At 61.3% G+C, this 22,355-nt stretch overlaps 1 protein-coding gene across 1 annotated transcript; it reads right to left on the bottom strand.

Annotated features, from left to right (window-relative positions):
• Positions 1 to 582: 582 nt before the first annotated feature.
• Positions 583 to 21,088, bottom strand: ADSS1 (adenylosuccinate synthase 1). The gene is made up of 13 exons (XM_039462906.2): positions 20,828 to 21,088; positions 12,367 to 12,469; positions 9,690 to 9,752; positions 8,774 to 8,824; positions 8,334 to 8,400; positions 7,139 to 7,246; positions 6,929 to 7,010; positions 6,631 to 6,757; positions 5,912 to 6,066; positions 4,722 to 4,846; positions 3,004 to 3,101; positions 1,538 to 1,687; positions 583 to 969 (listed from the first exon to the last, which is right to left on the bottom strand). Exons 1-13 carry the CDS (start codon positions 21,017 to 21,019, stop codon positions 917 to 919), a joined length of 1,374 nt encoding a protein of 457 aa, XP_039318840.1. The 5' UTR covers positions 21,020 to 21,088; the 3' UTR covers positions 583 to 916.
• Between the last annotated feature and the right edge of the window lie 1,267 nt (positions 21,089 to 22,355).

The raw sequence follows: 22,355 nt of genomic DNA, 5'->3' as shown, positions 1-22,355 counted from the left end.
TTGCTTGCATCCCTGGAGTCACAGGAGTCTCATAACCCAGCCCTGCCGCTGGGCCCCTGCCTGTTGAACCTAACCCCGCCAGACTGGTCCCTCTGTAGGATCCCCTGTCTTTGAAAGCATGCTGCAAGGGTGGCTGTTTCTCTAAACTGACTCCAGACTCTGAAGATACTTAAGGAGACTCCGCGTTGTTCTGGTGAGCACCGGCCACAGGCAGCTCCGTGCAGCTGCGGTCAGGTCAGAGGCGGTGCAGCCGATCCAATGAAATTCTGAGGGTGCTGACCAAGTGTGTCCAACTAGAGTGAAGAGGGCTGGCAGGGCTCTGTCATCGTGGGGGCAGGGAGTCAGTTCTGGGTTAACCCACGTGGGACCTGCCCGGGTCACAGCGCTACGGTGTCATTTGCTTAATGTGTTTTGTTTTTAAAAACATATTTAATGCACTTGGTCTCTTTTATGGGCTTGTTCTATTTAATTTTCCAAGTAAACACAAGGCTTGGCTTTGTGACCTCAAGATCCTCTAGATTCCTGTCATGGTGAAGTGTTGTATTTCAGTGTCTCAAAGCAACAAAGACAAAGTCAAATCAATCATGTAATGACCACTTCATTCAGTGGCCATTGGAGATGTTTATTATGACACTGCTCCGGCTGGACACGCAACCATGTGACACTAACGTGTCATAGAAGGTCTCTGCTTTGAGTATTTTGGCTCATTTTAAATAGCAGAATTTTAAAAAATATACACAAGGCTGGCTTTCCAATGTTTAAAATCATTGTAGAAACCACCAGGTTGAACAGAAATCTAAAAGTTCAGAAAATGGTTTTCCTGCTTTGGTGTTGTTATGACGGCCGAGGAATGTGATTGCCGCTGTTTACACAAGTCCAGATGCTGCCAGGGACAGTTGGGATCAGCTGTCTGTGACTAAAACAGCTGAATCATTGACTCTCTTGACTTGCCAACACCAACCCATTTGACTGAAAGAGCGAAAAGACTGTTACGATGCACATTGGGGCTGAAAGTTCAGGGAAGGTGTTCTTGAGTGTCATGTCCCCCTGCAGCTCATCTGGTAGAAGGGGCTGTTTCTCTCCAGATGGAGATGGTTCTCATTTTTAAGTTATAAAGGTAGCACATGTAGGGGACTGATCCTCCTGCAGCCGAAAACAGGAGTCTCTTCCCTTCTCCCTCCCTCCTGCCCCTTGGAAATGGCAGCCTTAGTTACTTAGTGACTCTCGCTGGGGGCCCTTTCTCTGTCGGTGCAAATGCCCCTGGGCTGTGAGAGTAAACACACGGATGATATACTCAAATGGCCGGGCTGTGTGCCACCTATGGTTCTGGATGCTAAGAGGCCAGGGTTCCTGGCAATGTCACATGCACACCCTACCCGGGAGCAGCACTGCCCCGAGTCCTCCTCCCCTCTTGCCAACCAGTATATTCACTTGGTGACCACACCTGGCTTTCTTGTTGCTTGCCAAGCCCTGTGCCCTGTGGTCCCTTGGAGCATGCAGGGTGCAGGGAGGGTGGCTGGGGAGGCAAGGCACCCACCTGCGACTCCCACGTGATTCTCCACAAATCGGATGTAGTTCTGGGCCTGCGGGGGCAGGTCCTCCCATCTCCTGGCGCCTGTGGTGTCTGCTTTCCAGCCAGGCAGCGTTTCATATTCGACTTCAACCTTCTGAAGCATCTCCTGGTTAGCTGGGGAAGCACACAGGAGATGAGCGGGGCCCACAGACCTCTCTCCTGTCGCCAGGGAAGCAAATATTTGGTGACACAGCCACCCCCTTGCCCAGGGACTCAGCAGCGGGGAAGGCAGCAAGTAGACAGGTGGCCCAGTTTGATTTTTCTCAGTGTTGGATGATGAGCAGGGGACAGCAGTGAGACTCAGACACTGACTACAAGCCTTCCAGACCAGGGGACATGACACATAATGTGCTGCCCATTCTGCCAGAACCTCCACTGTGCCATCAACTGAGGCACTCCAAGCTTTGGCTGGGAATTTCTAAGAGACTCTAGAATCCTGAAGCACTAAGGGATCCTGAAGCATCTATGTCCTCCCACTCCAAGAGCATCAGCTCCCAGATGAGGGATCAGCCAGGGACCCCCGCTCCATGCGGGACTCTGTGGCTCACAGTAGAAGCCAATCACCCTTACCAAAGGAAGATGCTGGAATACGGGTTCTCGCTGCAAGTGTTTCTGCGTCTCAGAGGCAGGTGGTGTTTGCATGCCCCTCCCCCCAAGACCCTGGACCACCATGAGGAGACCTTGCAGGCCTCAGAAGTGCATCCTCTCAAAGGTCAAGGGTCAGGAGGGTAGGGACACTGCCTGCAAGGACACAGATGGCTCCCGTAGCCAGTGGCCCTCTGTGGTCTACACAGATCTGCCGAGTGGAGAGCAGCCGGGCAGCTCACCCAGGGCGCTGGGGAAAAAGCCGTTGTGGGGAGCAGGGTTAGGACATGACCCTGGACGGAGGTCGAGGGGGCACATCAGATGCACATGACACAGAAATCCAGGAAAACGGCATCTCCTTCATGCTTTCCAGAAGGTGCACAGGAGCAGGGATCCCGGTTAGGTCTTAAAAATCTCACCACAAAGCACATTTTCTCAGATGAAATAGTTGTCCTGTACATCTGCATAGAGCTTTAGGTTTTCCAGAACCGACCACATCCGCTAACTCCTATGCGCCTCCTGTGGCCCTGCCTACCTTTTCCCCAAGGCAGCTGAAGGTCCCCCGGGGTCCCAGGCAAGTCGTCTGTCCCCCTGAGCCATTCCTGAACCACTGGAAGGCACCTGCAGCCACCCTGAGGCCCGGCCAGGCCTCCTGGGGAATGTCGCGGGGAGAAGCCCGGGAGGTGAGGAAGCCATGATGCAGGCTGGTCACCGGAGACAGCTGCTTGCCCTGTGTCCTATGAATGTGAGAACTCACCTCTCACCTCTGAGGAATCACAGGTCCTGTCTATTCCAACGCCCGTGAAAAGGCCCAACAGGCAGAACTGCTGCCCCGCTTCACATACCTGGGAAATAGGGAATCCTTTTCCCGTTCAGCTTGTATGAGACGCCGACTTTAATCTCGCCCAGCACGTCCAGGATGTCCAGCTTCGTCAGGGCCAGCCTGTGGAAAGCCAAGGGGCCAGGTGAACCCAAAAAGGGACCAGCAATGCTGGGGTCTCTTCCATTCAGTCTTCCTGTTATTTATAGTAGGGTCCCCAGTCCCTGGGCTGCGGACCGGTACTAGCTGGTGGCCTGTTGGAACTGGGCTGCACAGCAGATGGGTGGTGGGCCAGTTGGCGCTACGGCCTGAGCCCCACCTCCTATGAGACCAGGGACCCGAACCCTGCTGTGAACTGTGAGGGATCTAGGCTGCGTGCTGCTTATGCGACTCTAATGCCTGATGATCTGAGGTGGGACAGTTTCAGCCCGAAACCGTCTACTGCCATACCCCTGCCAACCGCTCAGTCCATGGGAAAATCATCTTCCACAAAACTGGTCCCTGGTGCCAAAAAGGTCAGGGACTGCTGATTTACACTGAGAAGAAAAGAAAGATTAAGTGATCACAAAAAAGTGCCGTCGGCAAACATGCCAGAGGGTGGGAGCTTCTGCTCGAGCCCTGCACCTCGTCTCTGCCCTTTCAAGTCCCCAAGGGTGCCCTGCTCCCACAGGCTCCACTTTCTCCCCTCCCATCCCCACACATGGTGGCTGCTGCTCGCCTGCGGCTCCGGCTGCACTTTCCCCACAGCACGGCCATGTTTAGGGTCCCAGCGCTACCCTGTGTCCAGCCTGTGAGCATGGCACCCTTGTCCTAGTCATTCCCCGCCCACCCACCCGCCAGTGCCAGTGATGGCAGCCTGGTCCAGCTTCGGTTCCAGGCCCTGTGCCAAGGGCTCTGTTTTTCCTTCTCTCCTTTTGTTTTCCTCCTTCCTGGGGCAAGGTGTGAAGGGGCTCCATGCAGCAGCTATGGATGGGTCTCCTGAGCACTGCTGGCCCTGCCTCTCCTCCATGCTGGCCCTAGCACAGCACGTGATGAGGCTGGCGCCATGATCCCTGCTTTGCACACAAGGAGAGCGAGGGTCAGGGACCCCGGACACCACACCCTCAGGTACTTGATTCCTCTGCTTCCTGTTGCTGGGTTGGCTCCATGCCCACCCAGGAGGGTTCTGGGTAACTCTCCAGGAATTCTGTCTGACGCTGTCAACCTGGTGAAGGATGTGCGACTCCCAGCCTTGGCCTGTCTGACTGAGCTGCAGAGGAAGCCGTGACCCCACCCGTCACACACAGCATCTCTCTGATCCCTGGGAGACAGCCTGAACAGCTGGGCAGCCCGGGTCCATGTGTGGGAAGCAGAGGGGCCTGCAGAGTGGACGGGACAGGCCGGCGCTGGTGCTCCTGTCCTCTAGCAGGATGGCAGTGCACCCTTTGTCCTGGGCACCTCCGGTCTCCACAGAAACCATTTTAACCTCTTACAAGTGCCGGGACGCCCTCATCTTTCACGGCGTCAGTCCTGGGGTGGGCGTTCGTGACACCTTCCTGTGCTCCCAGGGCTGGCTCCACCACACCCTGCGGGCCTCCACACTGCTAAACCCTGGGCCGTGGTTTGTGGAAGGGTTGCGATCAGTGGGAGACCTCGTCCAAGGAGACGTGGTGGCCCTCAGCCCGTGTCAAGCGCAGCTTGCCTCCGCAGGTGTGGGAGTCAGGGGCGGTCCCGGTGGGGATGGCGGCGGCCCGGGTTGCTTACGCAGTGAATCCATTGACCATGTGAGCGTATCTCAGAATCATCAGGTCGAGCCAGCCACAGCGCCTCTTCCTGCCTGTGGTCACCCCCCACTCGTGGCCACGGCTCTGCAGCAGGTCTCCGATCTCCTACACGAGAACGGGGCGGGGTCAGGCGGGCTGTGATGGGAGCCATGTGCTGCCTGGCCCTGTGGCTGCCCCTCCTTCTCTCACGTGGCTCTCGGGAATCTCTGAGGCTGCCCGCCTCTGCCAACAGTCCTCATGTCCAGCTCCCTGACATCCCCACGCCCCTGGTAAGCCCGTCCGGCAGTTAAAGCTCACACCCAGCAGGGCCCACCAGTTCCACTAGTGCCACCCAAGCCAGCAAGTGGTCTTCCTGAGCATACCAGACCACTAGGCTTTGTGAGCTGGGGAAGGCACAGGGCAGCCTTGCTGTCTTCCCCTCCTGCCACAGGCAGCTAGGAGAGGGGGGCTGGCCCTGCAGCTTGGCTTTGGGGGTCAGGGGTGTGTGTATCTCCTGACATCGATCTGTGCACCCCTTCAGTCCTCTCTGGATGGTGTCCGCCGCTCCCCGTGTTAGATCTCCCAGCACCTGCCTTTCCTCCTGCTCAGGCACGACGGCCATGTCCTTGCCCTACCAAGGGTCACAGGGTGATGCTGAGAGAGGAAGGCTGGGGCCTCCTGAGGATTCTGGGGTCACAAAAGCTTCCAGAAACCTTCCTGAGGCTGGAGGGCTGGGCAGGGTTGCGGGGGTTGGCTTTCAGCCCCAATTCTAGCTTGGTTGTGACAGAAGACCCCCCCCCCAACCTGGGGACAAGGGAGAGGGAAGGTGCTTAGTGTCCTCTCTGAGCCAAGGTGAGTCCACCAGCTATCCCAAATGAAGGTGTCCTGAGGAGCTGCAAGTAGCCCCCACTCGCCCGTGGGCCTCACACACTCAGGGGAACAAGGTCATGTGTACGTGTGAGCATGCGCACACCCCGCATAAGCTCACGTGCTGCTGTGGGAATAGGCCAGCCTCCAGCCCTCTTACTAAGCCCCACCCTAGCCTTTGCAGCAGGAAGGGGCCTGCTGGGAGATGGGGAATGGCACTGGCCAGGTCCCCACAGCCCCCACCCTGGCACTGCTCACCCCACCCCTGGCACCCCCGCCTGGCCTCCATGTCCTCCCATGGGGTCCTGAGGGGCTGGGACTCACATTGATCTGCTCGGTGGGGAAGGCCCCGATGCCCACACGTGTGGTGTAGGCCTTGACCACGCCATACACGTCACCTATGTTCTGTGGGGGGATACCCAGGCCTGTGCACACGCCACCCACTGTGCAGTTGGATGAAGTCACAAAGGGGTAGGTCCCTGCAAGACAGACCAGGTTACACGGCTACCTGTCACCCCCTGTAGATTACTCCACCCGGCCCAAGAGGCCTTCTCAGTAAAGGGAAGGGGCAGTTCAAACCCGCTGTACGTCCCTTCTGTGGGGGGTCTCAGCCTGGCCCGTCCTTGGGGAATGGCCAAATGGGGTGCTGTGTGCTGGGCCATGTGGCTCACGTATGAGTCTGGGGGGTAAGGGGAGGAAGCTGCCCACAGCGAGGCCTGAGGTGGCCAGGCCACCTAGATAGTGAGGGTAAGCTGGTACGCCCGTGGAGGTGAGGACGGATGGCTGTATAGACTGGTGGTGAGGAAGGGCTGGCTCTGAGCCACCTTGCCTGGCTCCCTGGCCCCATCCCTGACCTCCTCACCCTGTCCTTTCATCTCTAGCCTGGCCCTTTCTGCTCTCCCTCCCTTGCTAACAATAGGAACACTAAGGACAGGAAGGTGGGCCTGCCCGTCACTCCCCCATCCGTGCCCACAGCTCTCAGAAGCTGAATCTTCCCTGGCAGGCATGAAAGGTTGCTGGCACGCACACGCTGCCGGACATACCGAAGTCAATGTCGAGGAGGGCAGCATTGGCACCCTCCACCAGGATCTTCTTGGGGGGGCCGTGGAGTGCCTCATACATAAAGTAAACACCGTCTCGGACCATGGGTCTGATCCGCTCAGCAAAGCCCTGCAAGGACCAAGCGGCAGAATGAGCCTGTGGCCTCGGGCAGAGGAGGCCCGTGGTCCCCAAGAAGGTTGGCCAGCCCATAACAATGCCTAGTAACGGTGCCCTAGGCAGGACTGCTGGCCTCCCTGGAGGGGCACTTCTGTAGCCCCCACGCTGCGGCCCCGGCTTCACCTTGAGCCTTTTGAGCTGGCCTTCAACGTCTATTTCCAGGGTGGGGAACATCGACTGGTGCTGGTGGGCCAGGTTCTTGAATCTGCACAAGGGACAGTTACTGTCACCCCCTCTCATGCTCCATGCTGGCCCTGAGGGCCCTCCTCACTAGCCACAGTCCCTTCCGGCAACCTGGCCCCATCCTCCCAGGACCGAAGACGGCTCAGGTACCTGGAGGAAAACTCATCAAAATCTGACAGGAGGTCACAGATGCGGAGGCCTGTCCGGGCCGCTTTGGATGAGTAGGTTGGTCCAATTCCCTTCTTGGTGGTACCTATACTGAAAGATGGGGAGTGGGTGCCCGTGAGAACCCAGGAGCCCCAAGGAGCTCAGGCATCCCACTGACCCTGCCCAGCAGCCTGTGGGGCCCAGGCCGGCCCCCTTCAGATCCCAGGGTCTGCCCTATGGATATAGGGTTGAGTGAGGTTACATCAGAGGGTCCGTCCTGGCACCAGTGCCCAGGAGTCTGGGAGGCTGCCACTGGGTGGGCTCCTCCAACAGCCAGTTTCCAGGGTCACCAGGGCTAGCAGGGTGGCAGACTGCCTGGAGCCCCATCCCTCACCACCCTCATTCCCCCAGCTGTGCCCTCTCTATCTTCCTGCTGTCCTGTGCATATTCTGCCTCAGTTTTCCTCTTCAGGCCCAGCACTGAGGCTGTTGCTCTCAGGACCTGTCAGCTGCTGTGTCTGCCTGCACTGGGAGCCATGGCTGTGCCATCCTGAACTCCACTGTTTGCCACGGCCCCCGCCAGCACAGTGACTCCAGTGCTCACCATTGCCACCTGTGTCTGGCTGAGCTGTGAGTGTGTGCACGTGTGTGGATGTGTGCACATGGAGTGTGTGCACGTGTGTGAGTGTGTGCACGTGTGGATGTGTGCACTTTGGTGCATGTGCATGGGTGTGTGGGCTGGTGTGGTGCGAGCATGTGTGTGCATGTGGTGTGTAAGAGCATGAGTGTGTGCCTGTGCATGTCTGAGAGTGAGTGGTAAGTGTGTGACCATCAGCGTGTGACCTCTGAGGCAGGCACCATCTGCTTCACTCCTGTGTCCCTGGCACGTCTGAGGTTCTACTAAACCTTTTTAGTGTTCCTCGTGTCTTCCTGGGGTGATGACACAGCTTATGCACTCCTTGGGGGGCTGCGTGGCAGTGGCAGCCGGTAAGGACAATGTGCAGTTCCAGAGAGAGACAGGCTGGCTCACTCGGGGGTGTGGTCATGCACTGCGGACTTTTGACAAGTGCTGTTCTCCAGGGGCTTTGAGTGGGTTGAGGTACCCTCCTTGTCATGCCCACAACCAGAAACGACCCGCAGTCTACCAGCTTGCCGGCCCTGAAGACTCCCCGAGGGCGAGAGTGTCCCGGCACACTTACTTCTTCCCCTCTTGTGCCTGGCGCTGCACTTCCTGAAGTCCGTCCACGGCCTGGTGAAAATCAAACACTGTGGGGCGGGCCAGGTGAGGACACCAGGGAACAGGAGAGAAGCAGAGGACAGAGGTTTACACAGGGACCTCACCTCCTGCGGGCCTGAGTCTCCCAGGAAGAGGGTGGTCGAGATTTCAGAGGACAAACTGGGGTGTGACCCTGAGTGTGCAGGGCTGTTTCCCCATCTGCAAATGGGCTAGTGATCCCTGACCCAGCTCCCACCTTGAAGCTCTTTAAAAAGGATAACGTACAAGCTAATGCAGCCGCGTGGAAGAAGGACTTGGGGCCAGCCAGGCCTTCCCCTCCATGGCCATCTGAGCTTGGTGGCCATGGAGGGGCAGGGCTGGTCGGTTGTGGTGGGGTCCCCTGTACCCCAGTGGGAAACGTACCAAGGTGGGCTCTGTCAGAGATGATGAGCCTCTTCTCCCAGTCCTTCAGGCCTGCAGGGACATGGCATGCAGGAGGGTCAGTGTTGACAGGTGTGCTGCTGCTCACAGGTGAGGGGACAGAGCTGGGCTAGCTCGCCCGGTTCCCATCTGGGTAAGTCACGTGGGGAGGAGGCCGACAGGGCCACCTCTGCTACGCAGCAGGCAGCAGGCCCACCCCTGGTTGCCTCCTCCCCAGCTGAGGCTCCGGGACCCTCACCCCCCTGGAATACCCACTCTCTTGCCTGCAGGCTTCAGCCACTGCAAGCTAGGAAGCCAGAACTGGTGTGAGTGTTGGGCCTTCCTCCGCACCTACAGCCACTCTGAAGGTGATCTGCTCCCTCAGGGCTTCAGTCTGGGTATCCCCTGATGCCCATGTCCCCAGAATCACATTCTCCTTGCTCTTTTCACCCCCGCCACGCCCCTTGAGCCTGAGGCTGCAGTTCATCATCCTCCTGTCTGCCCCTACCCTCACTGGGTCTGACTTGCCCACACCCCGAACTGGCGGGTCTCGCTCATGGCCTGTCAGCCTCTGCATGCCTGGCCAGATGCTCCTCGGAGCCCTCAGGAGCCACTTCCTTCCCTGCACAGAGTTCGCCCAGCAGTTCCCGCTTCCTGCTGGATGTCTGGGCCCAGGTCCCTGGCTCCTTTCCGGACTTCCTGACCTGAGGCTGCAGGTGCTACCTGGCCCCGTGATGCCAAGGCTACCAGCGTCTGAGGCCTCTGGGTTGCCCAGCTCACTCGCTATCTGCATAGGTAGAGCCAGCGGGTGATGAGCTGGGCCAGCTGAGTTGGGAAGCCCCCTCCGCCAGTCCCCTCTGCACAGCACTGCTTAGAGGACCATGTCTGGACAGGGCAAGGATGCAGGACTTGGACCTACCTTTCTTCTCATTCTTCTCTGCTTCCTCAAACAAGCCTGGCAAGTGGATGACCACCCCGTTGCCTGCATGACAGACAGAGGCATGAGACAGAGTTGTGTCCCAGATATTGGAAAACGTACATTAAGAACAGCATGAAATGGGTGGGTGCCATGGCTCACTCCTATAATCCCAGCACTATGGCAGGCTGAGGCAGGTGGATCATCTGAGGTCAGGAGTTCAAGACCGGCCTGGCCAACATGGTGAAACCCCGTCTCTACTACAGATTCAAAAAATTAGCCAGGTGTGATGGTGCGCACCTGTAATCCCAGCCACTCAGGAGGCTGAGGCAGGAGAATCGCTTGAATCTGGGAGGCGGAGGTTGCAGTGAGCTGAGATCCTGCCACGGCACTCCAGCCTGGACAACAGAGCGAGACGTTGTCTCAAACAAACAAAGCAGCATGACGTGGGCACACCGGTGGTCCCAGCAGCATTATTCATAGTAGCCAAGAGCTGTCCATCGGCAGATGAAGGGTGAGCAGACTACGGTCTACCCATGCGACGGAGAAGCACTCAGGCTTAGAAAAGGAAGGGAATTCCACACAGGCTGCAACGTGGAGGGGCCGCGAAGACATTATGCTAAGTGAAATGAGGCAGCCCCGAAAGGACACAAGGATGATTCCAGTTATGTGAGGTCCCTGGAGGGGTCACATTCATAGAGATAGAAAGTAGAGGGCCGGGCGCGGTGACTCACGCCTGTAAATCCAGCACGTTGGGAGGCCGAGGCGGGCGGATCATGAGGTCAGGAGATCGAGACCATCCTGGCCAACATGGCGAAATCCCGTCTCTACTAAAAATGCAAAAATTAGCCGGGCGTAGTGATGCGTGCCTGTAGTCCCAGCTACCTAGGAGGCTAAGGCAGGAGAATAGCTTGAACCCGGGAGGTGGAGGATACAGTGAACTGAGATCACACCACTGCACTCCGGCCTGGGTGACAGAGCGAGACTCCATTTCTCCATTTCTAAATATATATATACATTAGCTGGTGTGCTGGCACACGCCTATAGTCCCGGCTACTTGGGAGGCTGAGGTAGGAGGATCTCTTGAGCCCAGGAGGTTGAGGCTGCAGTGAGCTAGGATTGTGCTGGTGCACTCCAGCCTAGTGACAGGGCAAGACCCCGTCTCAAAACAACAAACAGACAAACACAAATCTACCCCTGAGCTGTAACCACCTTGATGGAAGATGGAGCCCTGCAGAAGCCCCTGCCACCTCCCCAGGGAACCCCTTTCTCTTTGCCAGTCCCCTCTGAGGCTGGCCATGGCACAGGCTCAGCTGAGGGAGACAGGACTTCAGTCCAGACGAGAGTGACCCAGAGACTATGCAAGCCTCAGTGAGCACAAAAGGTCACCCAAATGCCACGGCGTCCTGAAATAAACGCGCGGCAGAGGCCTGGAGTGTCGCAAGCTGCGGGTGTCTGTGTGAGCCCTGGCACATCCTGCCCCTTGCTAAGCGGTGCCTCCTTGGCCTTGTTTCCCACCATGTGGGGCCCAGGGCTGGGCAGACAAGGCTGGCGGCTGGCGGCTGGCAAAGGCTTCCTGCAGCACAGCCTGGGGCGGCCGGCCAGCGCCACTGCCCCGTCTGCCAGGGGCCAGGGGCTCCTGCAACATGGTGGGCAGGCCACCTCACTGCCTAGGGCTTCCTTGCTGTGAACTAGGGACTGCCCCCACACTGTCCTTGCCCCACTGCTGGGAGGGCCAGGACCGGGTCTGCACCCAAGGGACAGGCTTGGGTGAGTCAGTCCAGCTCAGCTCCTGACCACAGCGGCCCCCACAGCCACCTCTGCAGTACGTGCCTCCCTCTGCCCACGTTCAACGGGCGCAGCCATGTCATGAGCCCCCACTTCCTGACAGGGGCTGGGAGAGGGTCAGATACATCACAAGGGTGGCCTTGCTTAAGTCGAAGGAGCTGGGAGGGAAAGTACAAGAAGGCCTGGCTGGCTTGGCCACGGGGACCAAGAAAAGCTTCTCTGAGCAACGGGGGGTCTTGGGTGCGAGCTGAGGCTGGGATGCACAGTGCGGGCTTCTGACGAGAGAAGGGCGGAGGGAGAGCCACGGAACCCTGGGGGCGGAGGTGGGTCACCTCTTGGGGCACTGGTGGTCACCGGTGGCTGCAGCGAAGTCCACGGGGAGACACAAGTGATGTGGAAGGAAGACCCTCTGCAGCACGGACTGGGGAGAGGCCACAACCAGGCCTGTCAGGTGGCCGCAGCAGCCTGGAAGAGGACAGCCGCATGGCCCGGAAGGGCCAGGGAGGGCACAGCTTCATCCACGCAGCCTGGTTGCCACGCAGCGAGAAGCCAGGCCTGTCACAACCATGTGCGCACTCACAAGGATGCACACGCGGTCACGTACATACGGGCACGTGGTCTCACACGCACACACGGAGTCTGGGACCAGGCACTCGCGCGAATGCCCCGTTCTCCCGTCAAGCCCTGGTCCTCTCAGCTGCGTTCCCAGCCCAGGCTCAGGCCATGCAGGTTTCTCTGCACCAAGTGCCTGTTGGGGTGGGCAAGGTCTGGGGTCCAGCCTAGGCTTTTGCTGCTGCTAGAGCCGTCATACCAGGCTCTGGTGCCCCGTGGGGCCCCTGGGCTGGCTGACACTGCTTTCCTGCTCACACACGGGTGGGGGCAGGGCACTCACCAATGAAGGACAGGGCCTTGGTGTTGATGATGCCGCTGGGCAGCAGGTGGAAGTCATACTCCTTCCCGTCCACTACCACCGTGTGGCCCGCGTTGTTGCCCCCCTGGAACAGAAAACTGGCTGAGCTGAAGGCACTCGAGTGCTGAGCAGCCCCGGACGTGGACTGGCCCACAGGGGGCTTCCGCTGTCCCCACAGGGCAGTGCTGTTGGACTTGGGGCGTCTGGTTTGGTGGCCAGCTCTACTGTGTCTGCACAGGGCGGGGATGGGAACGTCCTGCACCTTGGAAGGAGTGCGGCGGCTCCATCAGGTGCCTGGGTCGGGGAGGGTCTGGCCCAGGCTGGTGCCGACAGCTCCAGGTGGCTTGGTGCACACCTCGCTCTGGAGCTCACTCTCACGCAGGGATGAGGGGCCCGACCCTGCGGCAGAGCACGAATTCACCCCCACAGCCCAGCCTGCCCTCACCCGCTTTAGCAGGGACCCCTCCCTTTGGGCAGGCACCTCCCATCTAAGAAGGCAAAAAGCCATTCTGAGCCAGCCCTGTTCTGGGGAACACCCAGCCACAGGCTTCCCTCTCGGGGGGCTCCTGCTGATGGCAGCCAGAGGGCCTGGGACTGGGAGGTGCAGGTTCCAACCCCCCACCTGCCGCAAGACTGTCACGTGACACAAGCAAACTGGGCCACCGCCCTGGACGCCACTGCCTTCGGTTCCCAAAGAGCTTCTTGTGCCAGTGGAAGCTGGAGGATAAAGTGGGGCCCTTCTAGGTGGGGCGACAAAGCCCTCCTGCCTTTTTCTTTTAAAATATAGATTTTATTGCACTTTACGTTCTGTTCTCCTGCCTTTTGCTTGGGTCTGCTCAGCAGGACCCAGGTCCAGCGGGTGTCCCGTCACCCCCACTCCCTGCTCCTGCAGGGCAGGTGGTGTGACGGATGCAGGGACACCCCAGCCTCAAGGCACAGCTGGCAGGGCTCCCCCACGTGCAGGCAGGAGGCCTCCGCTGCACAGCTGAGGAAGAGGCAGCATCTGCTGGCCCATTGCCCCTGAAGCCAAGCCCCCACCAATGGCAATGGGTGTCCCTCCAGCACCTTTGGGTTTTCATGCCACCATGAGAGACCTGCGTGAGCTAGGTGTGGCAGAGCCTGGAGGGAGCCCCAGAAGGTCTCTGGTCCAGGAGAGAAGGCCAGGTCTCCAGCCCTACCTCCGGCCAGCCACTGGATGGCACGGGGGACCCTCCTTGCTGCCCCCTCTCCTTGAGCTCCACCTGGAGGGGGAGCAGGGTCCCGGTGGGGTGGGGGGACATGCACTGATACCCTGCCCCACAGGCTGGTCTGGCCTTTCCTTCACTACTGCCCTTTTGGGGCCCACTCTGTCCCCAGAACCCCAGAACTCGGATCCAGCCCCACATTCCTGCCTTGCCTCCCGGCAGAAAAGCCCTCAGCAGAGGGGTATCAGCTCCCCTTCCACCTTCAAAGGCCTGGCAGTGGGGTGTCCCACATAGCCTTTCTCTGCTGCTCAGGCAGGACTCAGTGATGGCGGTCCCCTCCCTCCGCACCAGTTCCTCACGATGCATCTGGACGAGATTTACATGGAAGAGCCCTGGCAGCTGGTGGCAGGGCAAACCTGGGGACACAGGGAGGGCAGATCCAGAGATGCCAGGCAGGGGGCTGGCCCTCCTGGGACCTAACTTCACACATCAGCAGATTAAGCAGCACTTGGAGGGAGCCCTAACGCCCCTTCGCAGAGCGGGAGTCCCCACCTTCACGCCCCGACTTCTGCCTGGGCCTGCCCAGCTGGGCCCAGTCCTTGCAGGAAACCAGTTCAGGACTGTGGTTTTGGGTGGGGCTGTGCTGGGTGAACTGGGTGGGGATCCTGGCGGGTGAAGCAATACAGGAAGCCTGGTGGCAGGCGGGAGGGTGGTCTGGGGGAGCTAATGCTGCCAGGCAGTGCAGCAGGGAGGAGGAGGACAGTCAGGGCCCTTCTGCAGCCGGGGCGGACGGGTGGGGCTCAGCCTGTGCTGCTCAGCAGACCCTGAGTCAGCCCTGGGTATGCGGCTTCAGTCCATCAGGACAGGGCAGGCCCTGGTGTGACTTGCACAGGCTCTGGGTTTGGGGGTCATTGAGCTCTCCTGGCTCCACCCTTACTCTGTCCTTGCCTCAGGACACGGGTGGTAATTCCCCTCCATTGGGGTCACAGAGCATGTTCACGCCCACGATTGCGTCTGCTGCCTTTTGGGGGCAGCCCGGGATGACGTCTCTGAGGACAGGTAGGGAAACTGAGAGAAGGGAAGCCTCTCCCTTGTACACCGCTCCCCCTACTCCCCAGGGTGGGCAGGCCGTGAGGGGTGACCTGGCAGCAGGCTCAGGGCCCATGTCAGCAGGCTCAGGGACACCCCACTGGGCACACTCTGGCTCTGTTGGGGGCAAACACAGGCTCCTAGGAACAGGTGCAGCCCGTTCCAGTGACCAGTTCCTGTGTCTAGTGACCCCGGGGCCAGTGCCAGGCCACTCCCAGGAGCAGGCCAGCCCAGGACACTAAGCCCGGGACCTGGTGGCCTGCTAGGGGCTCCCAGTTCTTGGGAGCCCAGGACGATGGCCCCAGAGAGACCCTAGTCTGTCTTCCTCATCGCCAGTGAGGTCTCAGGATGTCAGGCTGCACAGACGTGGTGAGGTTGGGGACAAGAAGTATTCCTGCCCTTCCTCCAGCTTCAGCTGGGACTCCCACGGCAAAGGCACCAAAGGAGGGCTGGGCAAAGGGGACAATGGGAAGCTGGCAGTCAGGCTGGGGCTCTGCACAAAGGCAGGGCCTTCACGTCCAGGCCAGGGTCTGCCTTGCCACGGGAGCTACCAGCCAGGGCTGACCATGGGGCTGGCCACTGAGGAGGCACCAAACATTGGGGCCAGGCCCGCCCTCCCTGGAGAGGCTCCGGGGCCTTCCCTTGGGGCTGCCACTGGCTGTAGGTGGGTGCCAGGCCCCTCAGCAGGGGGAGCAGGGCAGTCCGGAGGCTGCCGCCCTCTCGCACGGCTTCCTGCCCTTGCACAGATGCACAGCTGCTCCAGCCTCCCTTCTCTCCTTCCCTGGCCCCTGCTGGCCCAGTAGATGGGTCCATGGATCCTGCCGCTTCTCCCAGGTGGCCCGGCCCTGAGCCCTGTGTCTGGTCACCGTCCCCGCAGTGCCATGCTGCCGACACTGCCAGGCCTCGCCACACACAGCTTTGTCCTTGCCCTGGCCTCCACACTGCCCAGATGCTGCACGCCCTGCCCCTGCACTGAGCTTGGCCCTTGCGCGTGTCCTGGCCTTGCCCCGAAGCCATTGTCCTGCTCCTGTCCTCCTGTCCCTAAGCCCTTGGGATGCCCCCTGCCATCTACCTGGCTTGGGGACTGTCCACTGGCCTCCTCTGACTTGCCGGGGCCCCCTCCACTCATGGCCTGCTCAGCCGCTGTCCTCTGCTGTGAGAAGTAGAAAGTTCCTTTTTAAAGTTTCCTTTCTTGTTAAAGAATAAGCGTGCTCATAACTCTGTGTGAAGCCCTGTCCTATGTAGCTGTTAGACACGCCGTGCTTACAGGCACCTAGTACGTTCTACGTCCTTGCACTTCAACCACGATGTCTGTGCTGGACGTGCTCACAGGCAGGTCCCAGCTCTCCATGGCTTTCACCTGTTTAGAAAAGTGTTAAGCTGTTAGCCTTCGGGTTTTAGTTTACATGGTGAGGTCTGGCTGCAGCCAACGGAGATCAGACGCAGCAGTGAGGACGACCCCAAATGCGTAACGGATGAATCTGTCTGTTTTCCTTTGTTCATTGTACTCTTGTGGCACGATGGCTAGTAAGAGTACCCCTCCTGCAGTCCAGGAAGTAAAAATTGCATTGCTGAAAGATCCTTTGTCTCTGCTGACTTTTCTTTGTGGCACGGAGCATCTATTTCCATCTGCCCTGCAGTCCACAGGCCCCTTACTGTCATAGATGACTCCTCTGGCCACGGTGTCTGCTTGGCCCAGGCTTCCCAAGGAAGCCCCTTTCTCTCCTGCGATGCAATCCCTGTCGTCAGCCCTACCTGCAGCAGCACCTGTGAGGAGGCTCACTACCCCCACGCACCAGAGCCCCTCCTCCCGCCAGCGTTAGCCGACTGTGTCTCTGACGCCGCCCTGCCCCGATGCCACTGTGCTCTGCCTGCTTCCCCCGCTGCCCTGGCTGTGCCGGGCCCACGCTATACCCATCGGCGCCCATGCAGGCTTGGGGAGGAGGGGATAGTGGAGTGGCCGCTTGCACCTCTCCCACTGGATTGGGAGTGACCAGCTCTCCCACCTCTGTGTCTATTCCCAGCCCTAGACCGGGGCCTGGTGGCCAGAGAGCTCACACCAGGCAGTGAAGGGAGCAGAGGCCGTGAGGCTCCTGGGCCCGACCTCTTGGCACTGGCACCCAATGGCAGAACGCATCACGACTGTGCCTGGCACAGGGCAACGGGCCCTGGGGCCCAGTGTGCACGCGCCTGTGACAGCCCGCGTGGTGTGGTGGGTTCACCCACATACATTGCTTCACTCCCTTCTGGGCTCTGCGTGCAGGCTCCCACCCCTCACTCATTCTTTCAACCCAAATGAATTGTTCTCTGCCCCTTTGGTAGTGGGGTGAGGCGTGGGGCAGAGCTGAGGTCACTGGTACAAGTCTCCACTGCCTGTGACTGGTGTTCTTGCAATGACACAGGGTTGTATGTCACTGCAGGGACCCTCTGTCCTGGAGTCGCGGTCCAATGACCAGCACGTCAGCCGCACAGAGGTGGGGTGAGGGGACGACCTCTTTCTGGAAGCCACCCCAGGCACTTCCTGGCCAAGGCGGCTGCCCCTCTGGCTCCCAGAATGTCTCTGATGCAGCCTGGAGCCTGAGGTAAAGCGTTACCCGAGGCCCCTTGGAGAGGGCGCCCAGAGCCCCAACAGCCACAGCACAGGGGCCCCCAATGTACAGGATGCCAGCTGCCACCTGGCGCTGCCACACCATGGAGGACACCGTGGGAATGCCCCATGATCTCACATCCCTGTGTACATGGTCACAGCCTTCCCCCCGTCTGCCAGCTGGACACGGCTCTGGCTAGAGCTGGAGGGCACGGGAGGCCTGGGAGTGCGCTGTGGAGACCCAGAGAAGGCCCCTCCGCCCGTGTGCTGGGCATGGTCAGACATCAACAGCCCAGGGCCCCGAGGTCTGCACTGCAGCAGGACAGGACTCTAAGCCCCGACCAGGCACGCCGGAGCCTCGCGGTCCTGGGCAGGGAGCCCAGTTATCCAAAGGAAGGAGCTTGGAAATGGAAGGAGGAAGTAGGGGTGAAGGCCAGGCACTGCCCACCTGGGAACAGGGGGCAGGGGAGACCCAGGTGTGCCTGCCCTCAGCTGCCCATCTGAGAAGTAGGAGCTGGACATGCAGGCAGGGCACGCAGGGGAAAGAAACGCGGAGGACACGAGGGAGGAAGTGCAGGCGGAGGTGCCTGGGGACTCCTCGGAAGTGGGATGGGGTGTCCGTGTTCAGAGAGAAGAGACGGAACACAGGAGCCCAGCACAGAGAGGCAGACACTGCGACGTGGCTGCAGAGCAGGGAGGGCAGACCTGGCTCAGAGGGGACTCAGCCTGGAGGGGAGATGGGCCCGGGGGCAGCCAGGGGAGCGGGCAAGGGGGAAGATGGCACAGTGGGGCCAGGGGGCACGGGGCAGCCCAGCAGACCCAGAGCCGCTCTGGAGTGGAGGAAGGCGGCCGAGGTGTGAAAGTGGGGGAGTGGGGGAAGGTGGGGGCTCGGCCTGGGGAAGGGGGGTTGCTCAGGAAGCAGGTCTAGAGGTGGATGCAGGGGGGGACTGTGGAAGGCGAGGACGTCTCAGGGGCCCCCAGGTGCACTCCGACCGCAGGCCCCAAATCGCTGGGATGGGAAAGAATGAGGGGAGCCATGCAGGGCGTGGGGAAGCCCCAGACCTCCTCTGGGCAGGGTAAGCAAAGCTGCGACTCTCGCCAAGTGCCATGGGCCACCGGGGGCTTGAGAGCTGGCTTGAAATGATGGCCCTGCTGGTGCAGGCGTCAGCAGAGGGCAGGGCGAGCCAGAGCCTGGGCGTCCAGAGGCCTGGGCAGCCAGGACAGGAGCACAGCCAACACTCAGGGTAGCTCTAGGCCCAGGCAACCCTTCGGGGACTAAGCAGCAGAGCAGGATGGTGGCCAGGGCTGGTGGCTTCAGCCCTCCTGTCAGCCAGCCTGCCTCCCAGCCCTGCTCCCAGCCCTGCTCCCAGCCCACCCTGCATTGTACTTTCCCACTGGGACCGCTCGGCCCGCCCTGTCCTCTGCTCAGCCTCTCAAGTGAGAGGGTGAGGTCTGGCCTCTGTGTGCCTGGAGACCCCATGTCAGGTCCCTTCATCTGGCTTTAGGCATCGACACACCACGTAAGAAAGAGGCGGACTTCCCTGGGGGCATCCGGCCAGTCCTTCACTCTGCCAGCCTCTGATGGCATGGCGTGTTCAGACATGGAGTGCACAAGAGTGGGAGGTGTTGGGAGCCTGGTGGCAGGGGACAGCCCCCATTGCTAAGAGGAGAGATGGGCACTGTGAGGTCGGGGGTCACTGAGCACTTGTAGAGCCTGGGGCTGGGCCCCAAAGAAGACGGCCTGTCCTTGCCTCTGCAGAGCGGTGCCCCGCTGAGATTCAGATCGGTTGCGGGTGGGGACAAAGGGCCAGGCCCTGGTCTATCATGGTGGGCATCCAGCACCCGTGAGAGCTCCAGACGTCGCAGTGACTCTCATTTCTCCACGTCCGAGCCTGCTTCCCCTCTGTGAAGGATGATCCTGCCTCACTGGCTTGTGAGGAGGCTGGAGGGGGAGGGGAGCTCCAGGGACAAACCTCTTTTATTCCCACTCACTTGGAGAGCCAAGGGCTCCCTCAGGCTGCCCGGTGGCCCAGTGGGGGCACCTGGCAGCCTGAGTGCGAGATGGGCTCCCCTCTGCAGCTGGGGGCTAGTGGGGTCTGGCCCGCTGTCGGGGGACGGGGCAGGGGACAGCAGGGAGAGCCTGGATCCAGGACCATCTCCACAGCTGGGCGTGGAGCCGGCAGCTCACAGGGAGGGGCCTGGGCCTCACAGGGGCAAAGAGGTCTAAGGAGGGTAGGTCTGAGGAGGGAAGCTGCCCCACGCCGAGGGCACCCTAGAGGGGGAAGAGCGGGAGGGCTCGGGACGCCCCCTGGCGGCCAGGGACCAGGTGGCCGGGCAGAGGCAGTGTGGAGGGAGTTGCGGTGGGGGGTGGGGTGTCTGGGGACCATCTCTAGGACTTGGGGGATCTCTGCAGAGAGGGATGAGCTTGCCTGAGGGATGAGCAAGAGTGGGAGGTCCCCCACGGTTCCAGGAAGAACTTTCCAGGAAGCCACAGTCCCTTCAGGCAGGAGGGGCTCAGATAGCCCTGAGCCACACAGAGTGCTGGGCTGACCCCCTTCTCTGACAGGGAATATGGCAAGCCCCAGCCCTCCTATCTGGAGCTCAGGAAGGAGGCCGAAGAACCCGGAGAAGGGACGCTGCAGGGGCCCTTGCTCCGTTTTTGGCAGCAGCCCCAGGCAGGCTCTGACCCCCAGATGCGTGCTTCCCAAAGTGGGCCCCTGTGTGCCTGGAGCTGTAAGTCAGCCCATGGGCAGCAGGACTTGGCTGCCCTGGCATGGGGCATGCATCCCCAGGGTGGTGGCCTGAGTGCCCAGTGTCCAGCTCAGTCAGAACAGATGAGGGCGCTGAGAGCAGCAGGCAGAGGCCCCGCCCTGGGCCCTGGGGACAAGTGGGTCTGGCCTCCTCGGTGGCCCCACCAGCCACCGGGTCAACCTGGCCAGAAGTCTGTGGCCCTCCCTCTCCCATGTCTGGCTGGGACCGTCCCGAGCACCCCCCCCTCAAGCCCTGCCCCAGTTGCCCCCCAGGACGGCCTGGCCCCCTTCCGCCTCTGCCTCTCTCCGGCTGACTCACTGAGGTCACCCCCACCCAGCAGGCAGCTTTCACCCTTCCACCACCCCCGACCCTGCGGGGAGCCAGCCAAGCCCTGTCCCAGACCCAGACAGGCCCCAGGTGGTCACTGCAGAATGTGGAAGGGGGGTGTCTTGGGGGTCCTCAAACCACCCTGGGGCTGGGTCCTCCGGTCCCCTCATGGAGGGTCCAGCGTCACTCCCAAGGCATGTGACGCCGCCAGAGGATCGGGTGTCCCCAACTCAGCGACTTGTATTTATAGCTGAGCCCTGGCCCGCTGCCGGGGTGGTGGGGGAGGGGTGGGCGGAGGGAGGGCGGTGTGTGTGAGTCGGGGGTTGTGTGGGTGGTGCGTGCGCGTGCGTGGGTGGGTGGGGTGGCCCTGGGAAAGGTGCTCCCGGAGGGAAGGCGTCCAAGCGGGTGAGTGACCGGCGGGGGCATGGGAGGACAGGGGCCGTCTGGGTCCGGGGAGGGGGCTCGCTGGGCGGGTGGGGGAGGGACCCGGCGCCCCAGCCCGCACCTGGCAGCGGCTGATGATGTCGGCGTCCGTGGCCAGCAGGTCCACCACCTTGCCTTTGCCCTCGTCCCCCCACTGCGCGCCCAGCACCACCGTCACGCGGGAGCCGGTCGCCGCCGCCTCCTGCTGCAGCCGCCCCCGCTTGACGCCGCCCGCGCCGGGGGGCCGGTCGTTGGAGGCTCGGGTCCCCGACATGCTGGCTTGGCTCTTCCGCTGCGCTGGCCCGGCCAGGAGCCCGCCGCCGCCGGCGTCCGCGCCATTAAATGGAGCGGGCCCGGGGCAGGGGGCGGGCCGGGGGCGGGCGCAGTGACGTCCTGGTGACCTCCGGCCGCCAGATCTCCGCCCCACGGCCGCTGCCCGGGAAGTCCAGCTGAGCCTGAGCACTTTAGGGGCGAGGGGGCGCACGGATCGACGGCCAGGCAGGCAGAGGGCCTGGGGCGCCCCACGGATCTGCCAACGGAGGCAGCTTCCCGCAAGCCCGTCTGGGCCAGTGCTTGTGAACCGCGACCAAACCCAGGCAGACCCAGAACTTCGGGGTTCCAGCAACTGCGGCGGTGGGCGCCCCTCCAGGGCAGGAATGCGGTCCTGCGTCCCACCTGGAGAGTCCGCGCTCTCGGGGCGCGCACGTGCCCTGCGCGGAACCCCGAGTCCCCTGGGCGCGCGCGCGCCCCCTGCCGGCCGCTAAGAGCCCCACCGCGCGTCCTGGCCGAGGACGAAGTGTCCCCTGCACCTGCCTGCATCTCGGCTAGATGGCAGGGGCCCCGCGTCCTGCCCGGGCGCGCTGTTGCTCGGTCCTGGCTGTCGGGAGCAGGCGGGCTTCAGCATGGAGCTCCAGCCCTCAGCACCCAAGTCTGGGGTAAAGGGACCCATGCTGTCAGCCTCACCTGGCTGGCATGGGAGCAACCCCCAGGGGTGCGCACCAGCGTGGGGCCCAGGTTCCCAAGAGGCCTCACATTACACCTTCCCATCACAGTCCCAGCCTATGGGGGGACTAGGCCCCAGAAGGAGGCGATGGTATACGTGGCTCCCGTGTTCCCTGCTGGTTGACCTGCCCGGCCCACCGTGCCCCACCCCTCCTTAGTGGATGAGGCTTGGAGGAAGCTAGCTCTGGTGGCCAGAAGGGTCCTGGGGCAGGGAGGCAGGGCCCTTGCCTCCCTCCCTGAGGGTTCTCAGTTGCCCAAACAGCCTGGAGTCACCAGGCTCCTTGGGCTTTGGGGCAACCCCAAGGCCAGTGACAGGGAGCCCATGGAGATGGGACACTCCCCATGAGGAAGGGAGGGGAGCTTGGGCCTGTCAGGGCAAAGGTCCCTCACACTGAGTTAGTGATTCAGGTGCCGCCGAGGACACCACTGCCCACCCCTCCCTGCAGCCTCCCCACCCCTCCTCTCTGGGCGCCTGCCTGCCCCAGCCTGGGGGAGAGGGGTTGTTCGCAGCTTGGCCTCCCGCGCCTGCTCTTAAGTCCCCAGACCCCTCTTCTTCCACTGGGCACACTGACACTTCCTCTCCCTCGGCATCGTTGCGGGGAAAAGGC

The sequence above is a fragment of the Saimiri boliviensis genome, chromosome 2 (assembly GCF_048565385.1).
Source record: "Saimiri boliviensis isolate mSaiBol1 chromosome 2, mSaiBol1.pri, whole genome shotgun sequence".
Classification (NCBI taxonomy): domain Eukaryota; kingdom Metazoa; phylum Chordata; class Mammalia; order Primates; family Cebidae; genus Saimiri; species Saimiri boliviensis.
Note: the sequence above shows the minus strand (reverse complement) of the source record. Positions and strands in the feature narration are given on the sequence as shown.